The sequence below is a fragment of the Bidens hawaiensis genome, unplaced genomic scaffold, assembly GCF_021521415.1.
Source record: "Bidens hawaiensis isolate Kalapana, Puna unplaced genomic scaffold, B.hawaiensis_p1.1 tig00008041_1, whole genome shotgun sequence".
In the NCBI taxonomy this organism is placed as follows: Eukaryota; Viridiplantae; Streptophyta; class Magnoliopsida; order Asterales; family Asteraceae; genus Bidens; species Bidens hawaiensis.
Window position 1 is genome coordinate 605,180 of NW_027491565.1, and position 16,428 is coordinate 621,607.

The 16,428-nt window shown below is 34.5% G+C and overlaps 1 protein-coding gene across 1 annotated transcript; it reads left to right on the plus strand.

Annotated features, from left to right (window-relative positions):
• The first annotated feature begins 7,310 nt into the window (after positions 1 to 7,310).
• LOC143636752 (stromal processing peptidase, chloroplastic-like) lies at positions 7,311 to 16,135 on the plus strand. Its single transcript, XM_077104268.1, has 23 exons — positions 7,311 to 7,526; positions 8,626 to 8,820; positions 9,308 to 9,558; positions 9,652 to 9,850; positions 9,976 to 10,023; positions 10,586 to 10,693; positions 10,776 to 10,964; positions 11,041 to 11,325; positions 11,403 to 11,504; positions 11,591 to 11,950; positions 12,549 to 12,752; positions 12,847 to 13,014; positions 13,110 to 13,259; positions 13,353 to 13,490; positions 13,579 to 13,806; positions 13,893 to 14,045; positions 14,133 to 14,259; positions 14,348 to 14,480; positions 14,571 to 14,772; positions 14,894 to 14,995; positions 15,075 to 15,228; positions 15,325 to 15,439; positions 15,854 to 16,135. The coding sequence occupies exons 1-22, from the start codon at positions 7,344 to 7,346 to the stop codon at positions 15,414 to 15,416; spliced, it is 3,771 nt and encodes a 1,256-aa protein (XP_076960383.1). The 5' UTR covers positions 7,311 to 7,343; the 3' UTR covers positions 15,417 to 15,439; positions 15,854 to 16,135.
• The last annotated feature ends 293 nt before the right edge of the window (positions 16,136 to 16,428 follow it).

Consider the following 16,428-nt stretch of genomic DNA (forward strand, 5'->3'; position numbering starts at 1 on the left):
GTGTCTTTCAACTCATCATTATGTTTTTTTAAATACTAATAACACTGTTGTGTAATAATAATATGTAAAAATAATGATAAAATAACAACAAATTATCTAATACATAAAACACAATGACTAATATATGTTACACAATAACTTGAAACGTAAAACACAATGGTGAATGTGTATAACACAATGACCTAAAATGTAAGACACAATGGTGAATACGTATAACACAATGACCTAAAACGTAAGACACAATGGTGAATATGTATAACACAATGACTTGAAACGTAAGACACAATGGAAACAACATATTACACAATGACTTGAACGTAATATACAATGAACGCAATACTATTTTTCTCATTAAATGAATTTGTCATATGTCAATACGAATAAAAGACAATGAACGTATAACACAATGACTAAAAGTTAATGATGAACAAAACGACAATGACGTAATCTTTGTTTTAATTTTTGTTTTTAATATGAGTACCAATTGAAAAAAATAATGATCAAAATCTATAATATATGAAAACTCAACTAAAAGACACAATGAACAACAAAAAAACACAATTTAAAAAACCCATTAATTTTTTTTTATTTTTATATAACAATATGATACTTATATTAAAGATAAAAAACGATTATTATTATGGTCAATTTTTTTTTAAAAATAATGTCGTATGAAAAAGTTATGGACATTTTAAAATGATTGGGGAATTGACATGTTGCCTTGCATGTGGAGAGAGAAAGTCAACAAATGTGGGTTATTGCCTTCATGCCTTTTCCATCAATTTTTATTTATTAAATTAATCTCAACTATTAAAATCTAAGATCAATGAACTGGATTCCTTCTCACCCTTCTCATTTTTGTTATCCTTTGTATTTTAACTTTACCCACATAAAAATAGCTATGCATGTACACAAATAAAATGCTTAAAATAACAATTTCAAGTGACAATAGTTTTACTTGTCTCATTATCATCGGTCTTGTGCTTTACTTGAGCTTTCAATTTGCCCTACTTTCTAGAGTGGAAGCTGATAAAATTGTCACAAACACACAACCGTAAGAACAAGAGATCCTCGGAACTGAAAAAAAAAATAGGTGAAAGGTCAACATACAATCACATTTGAATACTGATGAACCACCGCATAAAACATTAACATATGAATATAATAAATGATTTTTGTGAAGTAATAATAACTAACAAAATTTGTAATTTACTAGATTAAGATACAAAAAGTAGCTAAACAAAATTAAATTATGATTATGAAAAAATGTACAAAGATTTAAATGTTATTACAACAAATAAATTATTTTGATTGATACAAAAGGCATAATGGTGAACCTCTTCTATATACCATATACAATAAATCAAGCTGCAAATTTAGCAATAGGGGCGTAAACAAATCAAGCTAGAGATCTGCTTGTTTGCGTTTAAAACATGATTTGTGATTTATTCTCAAAGGATGCCCCTGTTGAAAGTGATGCTGGACCTTTTGATCATTTTTTCTCGGACGACCATTATGTTAAAAGCGTAGTTGGACTTGCTGATGATAGTGGCAGCGGTGATGATAGTAGGCAGCAGTGATGACAGTAACGATAGTGATGACTTTTATACTCATCCTCAGGTAAGCTAAGTTATTTGAAACATTTGTTATTTGGGTAAAAGTAATGTTTTGAAAGCAGAAAGAGGAACACACTATCATCTTTAAGTTAAGAAATGCATGATTTATTAGCCGTTCTGATTATTTGTTGTGAAAGCAACGAATTATTAATGATATCAATCTTTGGGCTAATAGAACCAATCCTCCTATGACTTGGGAAGTAGCTGCTATTATACGAGTGAGGTAATTTTGTCAAAGTTAGGTTTAAGTGGTTTGTCCTAGTATGTAACTGTCTTTTTATTTTGTGCAGCACCACGATTGAGATTTGGATTTGGACATAGTGAGGTTTATCCTTGGTGATGACTAATGAGGTAAATGCTATACTCAAGGTTCTTTTATTATCTACTACTCCCTCCGTTCCGGTCAAAGTGTCTTAGTTTGAAAAATACAAAGTTTAAGGTAGATTAAATTATAGTTTTTTTTCTTACAAAATGACAATAATGCCCTTGTAAGTTGGGGCCGTAAATATTGTTTATTAATGTTAGTTAAGTGTTTAGTGGTAACTTGGAAATTGGCTAATAAATTTTGAAATATGACATTTGTAATGGGACAAATAAAGAAAATGTGGAAACTTTTAATGAGACGGAGAGAGTATTATAAGTTATGATGGTATTAGGGCGGAGCTAAGTTTCCAGACCAAACCTCAAACACAAACGAAGCCAGCCTTTGTCATAATAACATAAGCTTATGTTATTATGACAAACATGTTATTTTGATTGATAAAAAAACATAATGGTGAACATCGTCTACATATACAATTAAAGAGCATCTTGTTGAGACCTTAAATTGTTTGGAATGGACTTTGATTTCATTGCGAAAGGAGATAATCCTCCGGTTCGGATCCAGTTTCGTCACAAACATTATTGTTTTTCCCTTGTGCATATTTGTATAAAGATGCAAAGAGAATTATATGTGTGTGAGAGAGAAAGAGAGAAGGAGAGATAAAAAAACAGAGAGAGATATTCATCCTCGTACCTTATAGAAATCACTTAAATATAAAGTGGGTGAGTGCCTTAACCCTAATGGGCCGTATCCACTTAGATTTTATAATATTGGGCTACCATTTGGTCAAATACTCAAATATATCAAAAGAGATCATCCCGTCTAAGACCTCATATTCTAGTGGTCTCATTACCGATAATTGGATTTTTTTCTTAATAATTTCAATTTGACCTATTGGTTATGATTAATCCCAACTTGAATTTATTGTCCTAACTTCCAAACTATTTTTTTTCCAGCAATCCCGTATTAACTGAAAAATAACATCGTTGGCTTTTTATGACATGGGAAACTTATATGATTACCGGAAGTAAATATGTTAACAATTGAGACTGTTAAAAAACAATTTTTCGGTTGAGATTAATCCAGACTAATAAGACAAAGTTGAAGTTATTAAAAATCCAATAACCCATTTAAAAGACAATGGTAAATTTTCGATAAATAAAATTTGAAAATTATTAATTACTTAAATGTGACATAAACATACAACCATCTAAAAGGCTCATTGTGACAAAAACAGTATTCTACGTTATTTAAAAGTGTTGAATTATGGGCATGATTAATTAGCCTCTTATTGTAAATAGATTATTGTAAGAATGAAAGAGTTAAAAAGGCTTTGGTTGCTAACTGTCCCAAAACCATGGTAAAAGTTTGGTTAATATAGATCAGAGGCTTATTTAGGCTTGCTAGCTGGCTCGAGCACAATAAGTGAAGCTTAGACTTGTTTGTTAACCGAGCTTACTTTTAGGCTTGAGCTTGGGCTCGTTTAAGCCCAGCTCGATCAAGCTTTTACATGAGCCGAGTAGCTCGTGATCAGCTCGACTCATTTGCTTCCCTAAGTGATGAGGTAACCAAAATGTTCTTATCTTAGGTTCATACTGTGCTACAAGATAAGAAATATGGGCGGCCTAAACGAGCCAACCTCGAGCTCGTCTAAACTATATTTTGGCTCATTTAACTTATTTATTTCGAGATCTATTTCAAGTAGTTCCCAATAGGCCCAGCTCGTTTACACTTCTATGTTTACTTTTTTTTAAATGTTCTAGGAGCCAACGACTAAACGAAGGTGTGCTGATGGCATGGGCAAAAACAAACTAAAGTAGCGATTACAATTGTACATATTGTTTTCTGGTTTAAATCTAGCTGATTTTAGTTTTGGGAAACCATTGAGTTTACATTTTTGGCTTTTAGTTTTGTGTGGGTTCGGTGGGGCTCACAGTTTTACATTTAGACTTTAAGTGCGTGAACATGAAAAATTGGTTATAAATTTTTACCTTCTTTTACCGGCTAAAAGTTACATTGCACATGGATTTATTTCTTTACCTCCAATTCTAGACTCTAGCCACTTTACCATTCCACCTAAGTGTGAATGACCATAACTTTCGAGCAAATACCATAAAAAAAACCAACATGTTTTATGTTTTTTTTTATCACAAACGTCTCTTAACAACTTTTTACACAATAAAGTCCTTATACATGTTAACTTTGAACATAACAAATGGTCCATATAGTATGCACAAATTTTAGTATTAGTTCCCCATTTGAAAAACCACATATTTAGTCAAATAGTTTGCACAAAATTAACAGTTTTTATAGATCTAAAATGGGTGTTTCAAATTTAACTATTAACCCCAACATCTTATGCAAGTTGATCAAAATTCAAAACCCCTTGTGTTACAAAATTTTCATAGAATGTGGTCGAACATATTAACTTCTTATTATCATACATCTAAATTAAAAAAAAACATATGAAAATTGCCAGTAAAAGTAGTTATCATATTGGCACCCGTACCAATTCACTTTATTTGTTATTCGTACCCATGCGACATACCAGAACCAACATAATTGGAGATATGAAAAAGAAAACAAAGCAGGTATCGTACCAATGTCAGTATCCATAACCGTATCACACTAAAAAAATCATTACAGTACTCGATACTCAGCTTTATTTATTTTCGGTACCGAAGCCTATCATTTATATAATTTTATTTCATAAATTAAAATACACAGTAACATTGTTATTATACATATGTTTATGAAGAAATAATTACAAACATATATAGTCTTATATATTAAAGGGCAAGTATAATGAGAAAACTCTTATTTGTGAGAGAAATAGAGAACTTCATACTACATATATGTTAACCATATCAGTCATTTAACTAATTAATCTTGAACAACTCATTAGTGACTCGCTCAAAACAAACTCCTAAACCCATAATAAGGGCGCAAATTGTAACCAGTTAACTGAACCAAAACCTTAATTGAGCTAAACCGGTATAGAAGAAACTGGTTACTAGCCAATGGTTTGGTCGGTCGTCGTCGAATCGGTCAAAGATAGAGAAAATGTGTGTCCTACATACCTTAAACTAGTTAGGGTAAGAAGGGTGCCGAACCACGAAAAGTTTGTAGTCGGTGGTCTAAATTTAATTGATTAATTATTATGAAGCTTTGTGAGTAGTCGTACAGACCAAATATGATTTAGATTGCAAATGATAAACCAACAAGTTGATTCAATTGATTTATAATAAATAAAGTGATTTGATTACAAATATAAAAAACGAGTGTCAAATAGTAACTAACTTTGGTTGATTTAGGCAAACAATAATTGGGAAAAATGACCACTCAGGGCTTCGAGCTATGTAGCAATTTATACTTTAACTCGGTTTGTTAATTGAAAATTACATCGACATAATTTGGTAAATAAGTGCAAAAAAAAGTTATTACAAAACAAGGGATTCTGGTTTTACTATCCTTTCGATTTATGACCGGGCAAGGAACACGTGCTAGGAATTTATCTTAGTAAAAATCAAGTTATATAATATGAAATCCGTAAATCAATTGCTAGTATAGTATACGTAAACACCAAAACGGACAATTGACCATAGATTCAACGATAATAACTTTGTTCTTCATACACAAATACCACATAAACCTTGGTTTTTTTAACAAAGTTGATGAAACATAAAAAGTTTAAATCCAACAAACACAAATCAAGAGTATAAGATGCAAACATAAACCCTAGACCCGAGCCGATCAAAAAGAAATTAGCCAAACATGTTAAACATGGTTCTTACAAATGATAAAGATGAAATCTTCAATTGATGGTGAACCTTGATGATGAAAGACCCCATGCTTCTCTTGTTTTTAGATACAAAAGATATGGAAAATTATATAATAGATATCTTTAAAGTGAAAAAATCATACTCTAATCATCCTCAATCATGTGGTTATATATCCCCTTAATTATGACATTAATCTTCATTAAAAACTTGGTCAAAAACCGATTTTCACGGTTTTAAATTTGCAAGGACACACCCTATGCCAACACCAACAGGGCTGTGGGATACGGTTTAGGTGTCCAGCAGCCGTAGGGTACGACAAGGTAGCCGTAGGGTACGTCTGACTAAAATTTTCTTTAATCTGTAGGTCCTTAAACATGCTTAAATATAATCCTTTGTGTATTCTATCCGCAACACCTAAAAATCACAAACACACCATCAAAGTACCTATATTTGATATGATACAAGACAAAACCATGTACTTTTAACTCTTTAATCGTGTGATATTAACCAACCCATCATGGTTTTTACTAATGCTATTAGATATTTTAAACTGATTTTTTAAACTCGCTCTCATTAGATATGTACAATACGAGTTATGTCCCAAATCGACGGGTTAAAAACCAGTCCGGGTTGGTCAAGGCACGATTAAAACCGTTTTTGAAGAAATATATCAAGTTTGAAACCAGCTTGGAGGCAAGAATGTTCAGCCCGATCAAATCGGTTTAGGACCAAAAAAACACCCCCGACTTTTTTGACTTGGTTTTCAAACCAGGTTGGCTTAAAACCGGTTTGAGGGAATGAGACTATGAACTGTCGGGTCAGGTGAGGTTCTCACTAGAGGTGCATAAATCGGGTATTAGAAAAACCCGGGTTCAAGTATGGAACTGGGTTTGAGTAAGATCGGGTATTAGCAATACCGGGTCGGGTTCGGGTTCGAGCATTGCCTCTAAAAACCATACCCTATGTATCGTGTTCGGGTCGGGTATGGAATCGGGTATTCTAAAACCGAGTATTTGAATACCATATTTTTGGGTATTGAAAAAACCATATTTTCGGGGTTTTTTTTTCGGGTAAAGATTGGAATTTTTTAGGGGTATTTTACGGGTATTTTCCATTTATTTTTCGGGTATTTGAAAACCTGGTTTCGGGTATTGGGAAAATCCGGTTCGGGTATTAAAAACCCGGAATAAATAAAACCGGTTCAGGTTTTTTTCGGGTCTAGTTCCGGATTCGGGTTTTTTTTTGGCACCTCTAGTTCTCACGGTTTGAACCAAACTAGTATTTTTTTGTGTAACGGGTCGAGTTATAAATCTGGATTATTTATACAACTCTAGGCCCAAGTATTAAAACCCTAACTCAATAATAAAAATAACTCTTATTGGACTTTAAAAAAATATCAAGTGAAAACAAAATAAAACCACAAAAAATAAAATAAATAAATAAATAAATAATAATAATAATAAATTAATAATAAAACCATGGCTGCAAGCAACACTAATAATAATAATAATCATAATAATAATTTTTGGTGTGTGAGGATAATAAATAAAAGTCGCCCACCCACAAATTCATATCTCTGTCTTTCTTTCTTTGATTTCAATTCACAAATCCATCAATCAATCAATGGAAGCTTCTGCAGCTTCATCAATCATACGTCTTTCTGTTACACCACCATTACACTTCAACTCTAATAACAAACCCACCAATCAATTCTCACCCTGTACCCACAAGACTGTTACTTTACGCCGTTTCAACACTCACACTCGCCGGACCGCCGTTGCGCCGCCGCGTTACGTCACCAATAAGGTTGTTGTTGGTTTTTATTATCAATCAATCATGCCCAGTAAAATCCACCGACTGCAAAGCTATAAGTAGGGTCTGGGAAGGGTGGGATGTAGCCTCTATCCAAAGGAATAAAGAGGTGGCTTCTAGAGAGACCCTCGGCTCTAAGTACATGTGTACGAAGCAAAATAAAGGAAATCAAAGTTTAACAGTTATATAAAAACTACTACTAATTATAATAATATTTATAATAAGATCACAATTTAACAGCTGTATAAAAGCTAATAATAATTATAATAATAATAATAATAATATATGTAAGGGAAATACCATTATGGTACGTGACCTAAATAAGTTAAGTCTAAGCCCTAACGTATTCAATTCTCTCTAAAAATCCTTAACTTTAATTCTACTTCTCCACGAATTCCTATCCTCAACCATGTCCTCGGAGAGGTTTAGGTCTATCAAATCATGCCTAATCCTCTCATCCTAAGTCAATTTTGGTTTTTATTATCCGGGTGTTTTTAATTTTGCTGTAAGAATGAAAAAGATTGGATTTTTTTATTGTGGGTTTTTTGTGTTTTTGTGTATAGAGTCCAATTGGGTTGGTTTGGTTTGGTTTAAGCTGGTACATATTGTTTTATTGAATTTTGAAGCTTGATTAGTTATGGGTGGGTAGAAAGTTGTAATCTTGATGGGATCAGAGTGGGTAATGGATGTTTGTAACTAGGGCTGACAGTTTCCGACGCGGGTCCGTTAACGATAGTAGGATATGAATGTTAACAGGTTTCGGTAATTAGGTTTGAGCTTAACGGTTTTCGTTAACTGTCGACGAGTTTAAGACTTGTTAAAATTTGTGTCCTAACGGGTTCCTAAACATGCCTTGTTACTTGTTAAAATTAGTTATAGTGTCGTGTTCGTATCTAGCTTCACTTGTAATTGTGTCTTATAGTGTCGTGTCTGACATAGCGATGTTATGCCAGTCCTATTCCTAACTGATTATAGTGGAAGTTTTAATTGGATATTTGTATTGTTACGTGATTGTGAAGTTGAAATTTGAAATACCTAATGCATATGTTATTTGTATTTTTTATTAAATTATATATGTTTTTTTTTGGTATAGATTGGTGGTGGGGATAGATGTGTTTTTCCGGTGGATAAACCAGTGATTCAAAGGCCATCGCTTGATCAATGTACACGGTTCTCTTGCTTTCATCACGGGCGGAGAAAACGGTTTCCTATATGCAAATCTACGCCGAGTGCATTCTCTGACAAGTCCATATTTCATCTGTCAAAGCATGGATTAGACAATGTATTTGTAAGTTTCTGTTATAGCCCTGCTTGCGGTGCGCACATATGATGTATATATGTGTGAACCCTCGGGTGGGCAAAAGTGAAATTGCACTAATTTTGACGTTATTTTACTAATCTCGTGAAAATAACGTTAAAAGTGATGGACGGTTAATCAGGCATCATGTAGTGGCGTTGATAGCTGAAAGATAAGGGTACATGCACCGATCAGCCGGTGTCCCGATGATTGAGTGCTATGTGCCTTATGTCCAAGGCTTGATGCAAAACTACTATCAAGCCGGGGGTCTCACCGGAAGCAGCCTCTCTATCCCTATGGGGTAGAGGTAAGGCTGCCTACATCTTACCCTCCTCAGACCCTACCATAGCTTTGCTATTGGTGGGATATACTGAGTACGATGATGATGATGATGATTTGTAAGTTTCTGTTAAATTATATTGAAGTGAAAATTTTAATTTATATAGTAGTGTATGTATCTGATGTTTATACCTTGCAGGGGAAACGGGTTCGAGTTCCATGTGCAGCTGTGGGTCCCGATGAGCCACACGCAGCAAGTACATCCTGGCCCGAGGGTGTTTTGGAGCAGCAATCTTCTGATAATTTTATGGTTGACTCGGAAAACAGTCAATGGCAGGAGTTACAAGCGTTTTTGAGTGCTCAACTTCCGTCTCACCCGAAGTTGTTTAGGGGTCAACTAGAAAATGGTCTTCGTTACCTCATCTTGCCTAATAAAGTTCCACAAAACAGGTTCAATTTTGAATTTTGTATTTATCAGTGTGTTGATGCTAAAGTTTTTTGCTTTACCTATTGTTTTAACATTTAATATTTTGTTATGTGAAGATTTGAAGCCCACATGGAGATACACGCGGGATCGATTGATGAGGAGGATGATGAGCAAGGTATCGCACATATGATTGAGCATGTTGCGTTTCTTGGAAGTAAGAAGCGTGAAAAGCTTTTAAGAACCGGTGCACGCTCAAATGCTTATACGGATTTTCATCATACGGTTTTTCATATTCATTCACCAACTTCCATGCAGGTTTGTAATTGCAGATTTCAATTATTTTTATTATATTTTAGAGGTTTTTTGTTATCTTTGAACATACAAACCTATATAGGCTTTCCATCATTCTTTACATAATAAATTTTGCATCTTTTTAATAGGATTCTGATGAGGATCTACTTCCATCTGTGTTGGATGCTTTAAATGAGGTAAGAACCAGTTCACAAACATAATATACCATTGCATTTGTCATGTCTGTCTTGAAATGCTTTTTAAGATATAACGCGCATATTTTTTTTCATAGTTATCAAAGGCGCCAGGCGCACTTATGGCGCATAGGCCTCGCCTGGGGCCTAAGACAAAAAAAACGCACTTAAATAAAAAAATATAAATATATTATGTATTAGAAAAATAATACTATTCTTCATATATAATACACAAAAGCTATTATATAACATTTAATATCATCTAGTTAGTACCAAAGCTCTAAAAGAGTCGAGATTCAAATGTAAATTCAAAACTTGAATAACAAAATGTTCAAAGTAAAGTACCAAAATGTTCAAAACATAATAACCAAAAGGTCAAAAAGTAATAAATAGTAAAGGACTAAAGGTTCAAATGGCTATTGTTCTTTTCCGTCATAAATGCCAGTAGAGGTGTTGTCATTTTCAAGAAACGAGGGCCTAGGAACTAGAAGCGCAGATATTGGGCATGGGCCTAGGCGCAAGAAGCGAGGGCTTTTAATAACTATGATTTTTTTAAATGTTGTAGATTGCTTTTTACCCGAAGTTCCTTGCTTCTCGGGTTGAGAAAGAAAGACGTGCCATATTATCAGAGCTGCAAATGATGAACACTATTGAGTACCGTGTTGATTGCCAGGTATCATTTTTAACCATTTTTTTTTCTTATATTTTTTCTTTTGCTTCTGATAATTTGAAAATAACACACATTCTATTTACAGTTGTTGCAGCATTTACATTCTGAGAATAAACTGAGTAAAAGATTCCCGATTGGACTTGAAGAACAAATCAAGAAATGGGATGCAGAAAAAATTAGGAAATTCCACGAACGATGGTACTTCCCAGCAAACGCGACTTTGTATATCGTGGGAGATATAGATAATATTCCAGCGATTGTTCACCACATTGAAGTATGTTATTTTCTGCTTATAAACAATACTCAATATTAATTTATAGAATTACATTAAATTAAGACTTTATACGCAGGCTGTTTTTGGACAGAAGCAAGCTGAAATCGAGACTCCTGTAGCACCGAAAACTAGTGCCTTTGGTGTAATGGCTAATTTTCTCGTGCCTAAGTTCACAGGTGGGATATCTGCTGACTCACATGACAAATCACTTCAAAATAAAATTCCTAAAAAGGAAAGGCATGCAATTCGTCCTCCCGTTGAGCATATATGGTCGCTTCCCGGGAAACACGAAAATCTGAAGCCGCCTCAGATATTTCAGCATGAACTGCTTCAAAATTTTTCAGTCAACATGTTCTGTAAGGTATGAAGTGTTCTAGAAGCTTCTAATGATACTTGTAATGTTCGGTCAACATGTTCTAATGATCGTGTTTTTTGTAGATTCCTGTGAACAAGGTCCAAACGTATGGTGATTTGCGTAACGTTCTCATGAAAAGAATATTCCTTTCGGCTTTGCATTTTCGCATCAACTCAAGATATAAGGTCGTGCACACGTGTTCTCAATAATTTTGATTTAAACTTTTTTGTGTAAATATTTTGTTATTTAACGATGAATGGTGAATTTGCAGAGCTCTAGCCCTCCATTTACATCGATCGAGTTGGATCATAGTGACTCAGGAAGAGAAGGATGCACAGTTACTACTTTAACTGTAACTGCTGAACCGAAAAGCTGGCAAGGTGCAATTAAAGTTGCTACACAAGAGGTTCGCAGGCTTAAGGAATTTGGTGTTACAAAAGGAGAATTAGCGCGTTATCTTGATGCATTGTTAAAAGATAGTGAACAGTTAGCTGCAATGTGTGATAATATTTCATCGGTTGATAATTTGGATTTTGTTATGGAGAGTGATGCACTTGGTCATATGGTTATGGATCATAAACAAAGTTATGAAAGTTTGATTAGTGTTGCCGGGACAATCACTCTTGAAGAGGTAAGCTTTTTTTATAATAAAAGCAATAATTCACATTAGGGGTGTGCAACAAACCTGAAAAACCGATCCGGAACCGAAAAGACCGAAAACTCCAAACCGAAAAAACCTAACCGAAACAAAAACCGATGGTTTGGTTTTATGTTTTTGTAAAAACCGAACTAACGGTTCGGTTTTGGTTTTGCATATAATAAAAACCGAAATAATCGAACCGAACCGAATTCCTAATATTTTGTGTTTTTTTATTTTATATTAAGTAACTTATAAGAATTAAATAAATATGTGACTCAAATATTTTTGGTCAAATATATAATAATCGATTTTTTTACAATTAACAAAATTATTTATACCCAAATTCATTATTTTTTGCTAAATTTTTTTTCGTCATATAATTTTCAAGCTCAAATGGCAAAAACCGAAAAAACTGAAACCGAATCGACACCATAAAGAAAACCAAAAAACCGGAACCTAATGGTTTCAAAAACTCCAAATACCGAAGTTTTGGTTTTCGGTTTGGTTTTAGCTGAAAACGCACCGAACCACACCATGCACACCCCTAATTCACATATTGGAACGGGTTTTTTTAACATAATTTATGCAGGTGAATTTCATTGGTGCACAAGTATTGGAGTACATATCAGATTATGGAAAAGAGTCTGCACCGGTACCTGCAGCCATTGTTGCTTGTGTTCCTAAAAAAGTGCATGTTGATGGAGTAGGTGAAGTTGATTTCAAGATATCACCAAGTGAGATAACTGCTGCAATTCAAGAAGGTTTGAAGGAACCCATAGAGCCCGAGGCAGAGGTATATCATCGCCTTTATTAATATTTGTGACAGTTCACACTTGTATATAACTCTATATATTTAACCGAGTTTCTATATGTTTTTTTATATGCAGTTTGAGGTACCAAAGGACTTGATAACTTCGACACAAGTGGAGGATTTGAAGTTACAACTTCAACCGTCTTTTGTGCCTGCATTACATTCGGATGCTATTAGGTCTCATGATATAGAAACAGGAATCACTCAGTGTCGTCTCTCAAATGGTATTGCTATTAACTACAAGGTATATATATATTATCTTTTAAGTTATAATTTTTCAAGCTCATTTTTTTCGTCTTATATGAATATGACACGAGTTTTTGTTTTTATTTTATAAAGATATCCAAAACCGAAAAATGTGGTGGGGTGATGCGGCTTATAGTAGGCGGTGGACGGGCAGCAGAGACACCAGAAACGAAGGGGGCGGTTGTTTTGGGTGTTAGAACTTTGAGTGAAGGGGGGCGTGTTGGTAATTTTACAAGGGAACAGGTAATTTGTTTGTCACTTAACTAATCACATTCTGGTATTTATTTATTTTTTTTAAATTAAAAGTATGCAAAAGTTAAATATCTTTTATTTCAGGTTGAGCTATTTTGTGTGAATCATTTGATTAACTGTTCACTCGAGTCAACCGAAAAATTTCTTTGTATGGAGTTTCGTTTTACGACACGCGATAATGGAATGCGTGCGGCTTTTCAGTTGCTTCATATGGTACTTGAGGTAAATACTAAATCTCATCTTAGTATTACATAACATGTTAATAGTATTCTATGGTCAACCGAGGTTTGACTTTTGTTGACATTTGCAGCATAGTGTTTGGCTTGAAGATGCATTTGATAGAGCAAGACAACTATATCTATCATACTACCGCTCTATTCCAAAAAGCTTGGAACGGTCAACTGCTCACAAGCTCATGACCGCTATGTTGGATGAAGACGAACGGTTCGTGGAGCCCACACCACATTCGTTACAAAATCTAACGTTACAGACTGTAAAAGACGCGGTTATGAGTCAGTTTGTCAGTGATAACATGGAGGTGCAAATTACTCTTTTATAATTATACTTTTTAGTTTTTATATTTCTCGTTTTTAATTTTGATGCCAAATAATAATCATTTAACAGGTGAGCATTGTTGGTGATTTTTCGGAAGAGGATATCGAGGCTTGTGTAATGGATTATTTAGGTACGGTTAGACCAACTAAAGGCGCTGACAAGGCTTTGAGTTACAATCCAATCATGTTTCGACCGTCTCCTAACGATTTGCACTTTCAGCAAGTGAGTTGACATCTTTTGACACCATTATGCGTGATTATATATTTTAATATATTTCACATGGTGTTATGACTTGTTTTTATTTGACAGGTGTTCTTGAAGGACACTGACGAGAGAGCATGTGCTTACATTGCGGGCCCCGCACTTAACCGTTGGGGATATAGAGTTGATGGATCAGACTTTCTTGAGTCTGTAAGGAACATGTCGGTTAATAAAGGTAAAAAAACATTCCCGATATATAATATAACTTGATGACTATGTATATTAATATATTATCTACCGAATGTATAAAATTTCTGTTACAGATGTACATCCGGAAACCCAAGAACAGCTTGTGAAGGCAGAAAACACAAATTTTGACCTGCAAAGAAGATCCCGGAATCACCCGCTATTCTTTGCAATTGCCGTTGGGTTATTGGCAGAGATAATTAATTCGAGGTATTTTTTTAGTAAATATATGTCTTAATATTTTGTTTCTTCGAATAATGATTTAATTTTACATTATAAATTATGGTTTAAATTTTGCAGGCTTTTCACTGAAGTCAGAGACTCGCAAGGATTAACGTACGATGTATCGTTCGAGATAAACCTATTTGACAGATTGAATCTCGGTTGGTATGTTATCTCAGTAACGTCTACACCGAGCAAGGTTCATAGGGCTGTTGAGGCTTGCAAGAACGTTCTAAGAGGCCTGCATACTAAAAAGATAGCTGAACATGAACTTGACCGGGTTCGTTCTTTATTAAATCCTTTCACTTTACATGTTTTTTATATCACTTATCCACTAAAGTTCTCTTAAATTCATATTTTGTATTTTATATTTTATTTTTCTTCAATTTGTATGTTAATAGGCGAAACGGACACTGTTGATGAAACATGATGCTGAAAGCAAGTCAAACGCGTACTGGCTCGGGTTGATAGCCCATTTGCAGGCTGCATCTGTGCATAGGAAGGTAATGGTATTCGATTTTGTAACCATGTTGAAAAGACTATTTTACCCTTCATAATCAAAATTTACTGTTATCTTTACAGGATATTTCATGCATTAACGATTTGGTAATGCTGTACGGAGCTGCGACCATCGAGGATGTTTATCTGGCGTATGAACAACTGAAAATTGATGAACAATCATTGTACTGTTGCATTGGCGTCGCTGGTGCTCAGGCCGGTGATGATGAAGTTTCAGGTTAAAGCAAATTTCTGTTTAATTTGAAAGTTTTTTTTTTTTAATAAACTTTTAGTTTTTTTTTTAAATTTAATATTTACATGGTGTATGATGTAGGTTCGTTACAAGAGGAGGAAGAATATGGAGGTCTTCATGGCGTTATGCCTGTGGGACGAGGGTCCCACATGATGACGATGCCAACAACATAATCGCGTTCTAGATCACGACATTATTGTCGAAACACGAAATGAATCTGACCTGATCCATGACGATGTTTCCACGGATTTCGAGATGAACGAACCACGTCTTGATCTTCTTCTCCGGCTGCTTGGGATCTGCAATGACTTTTTTGGGGGGTGTGGAGGTGACCGCTAAGAAATCTCTAGGATCTCTTGTTCACAGACACAAAAATATGGTGGTGGCTCTTATTGAGAATCACCAACCCCTAATAAGGAGGTGGAGACCTCCTTATATAGGGAGCCTCATGGCCACCATCATGGTACCCTAATGGGCCTAGCCCAGTTAGGGTTACCTCCACAAAACCCCTTCAGCCCAATAACATTGTATTAGTCCATATAATAAAATAAGCCAAACATAATAAATTTAGGGTCGTAAAACCGGGTTTAGTACCATACCCCTACAATTGTCTAGTGCCCGAATGAAGTCTGACGATGAGGTTTATCAAACGTGTCGAAAAATTTACAGCAGGATAAATCCCAAACAGCATAATCACAACATGACTCTTGTAGTGTATGCAATAAATTTGTGTGTTCTGGTGGAGTCATAGGATGTATATGTTATATCAAGACATGACCAATATTTGTTTTAACTCATTCGGTTTTTTTTTCATTAGGTATTTGAATAATTGCATGGTAATGTAGATATTCATTTGATACTTTAGTAAGTATAACCATAAACTTTTGGGAAATGATGTTTTAGTCTTTTATATTATTCTCATGCCTTTTTTTTATTTCACTCAATTCATATTTTTTGCAGTAAAACATACAAAGTTTGTAACTTTTTTTAACGGCCAACAAATTCTCTAAGTGGATTAAGTGGATTACCGACTAAATTCACCATATTAGGATATACTCGTCTTTCGATCCGAGAAAAACCCTCACATAAGACCAATGTCTGTAAACACTCGCCCGAAGGCACGACAGTGCGGCGAGATAAAACATGTTCAATTCAATGATTCAACCAGTGAAAATCACCTACTCG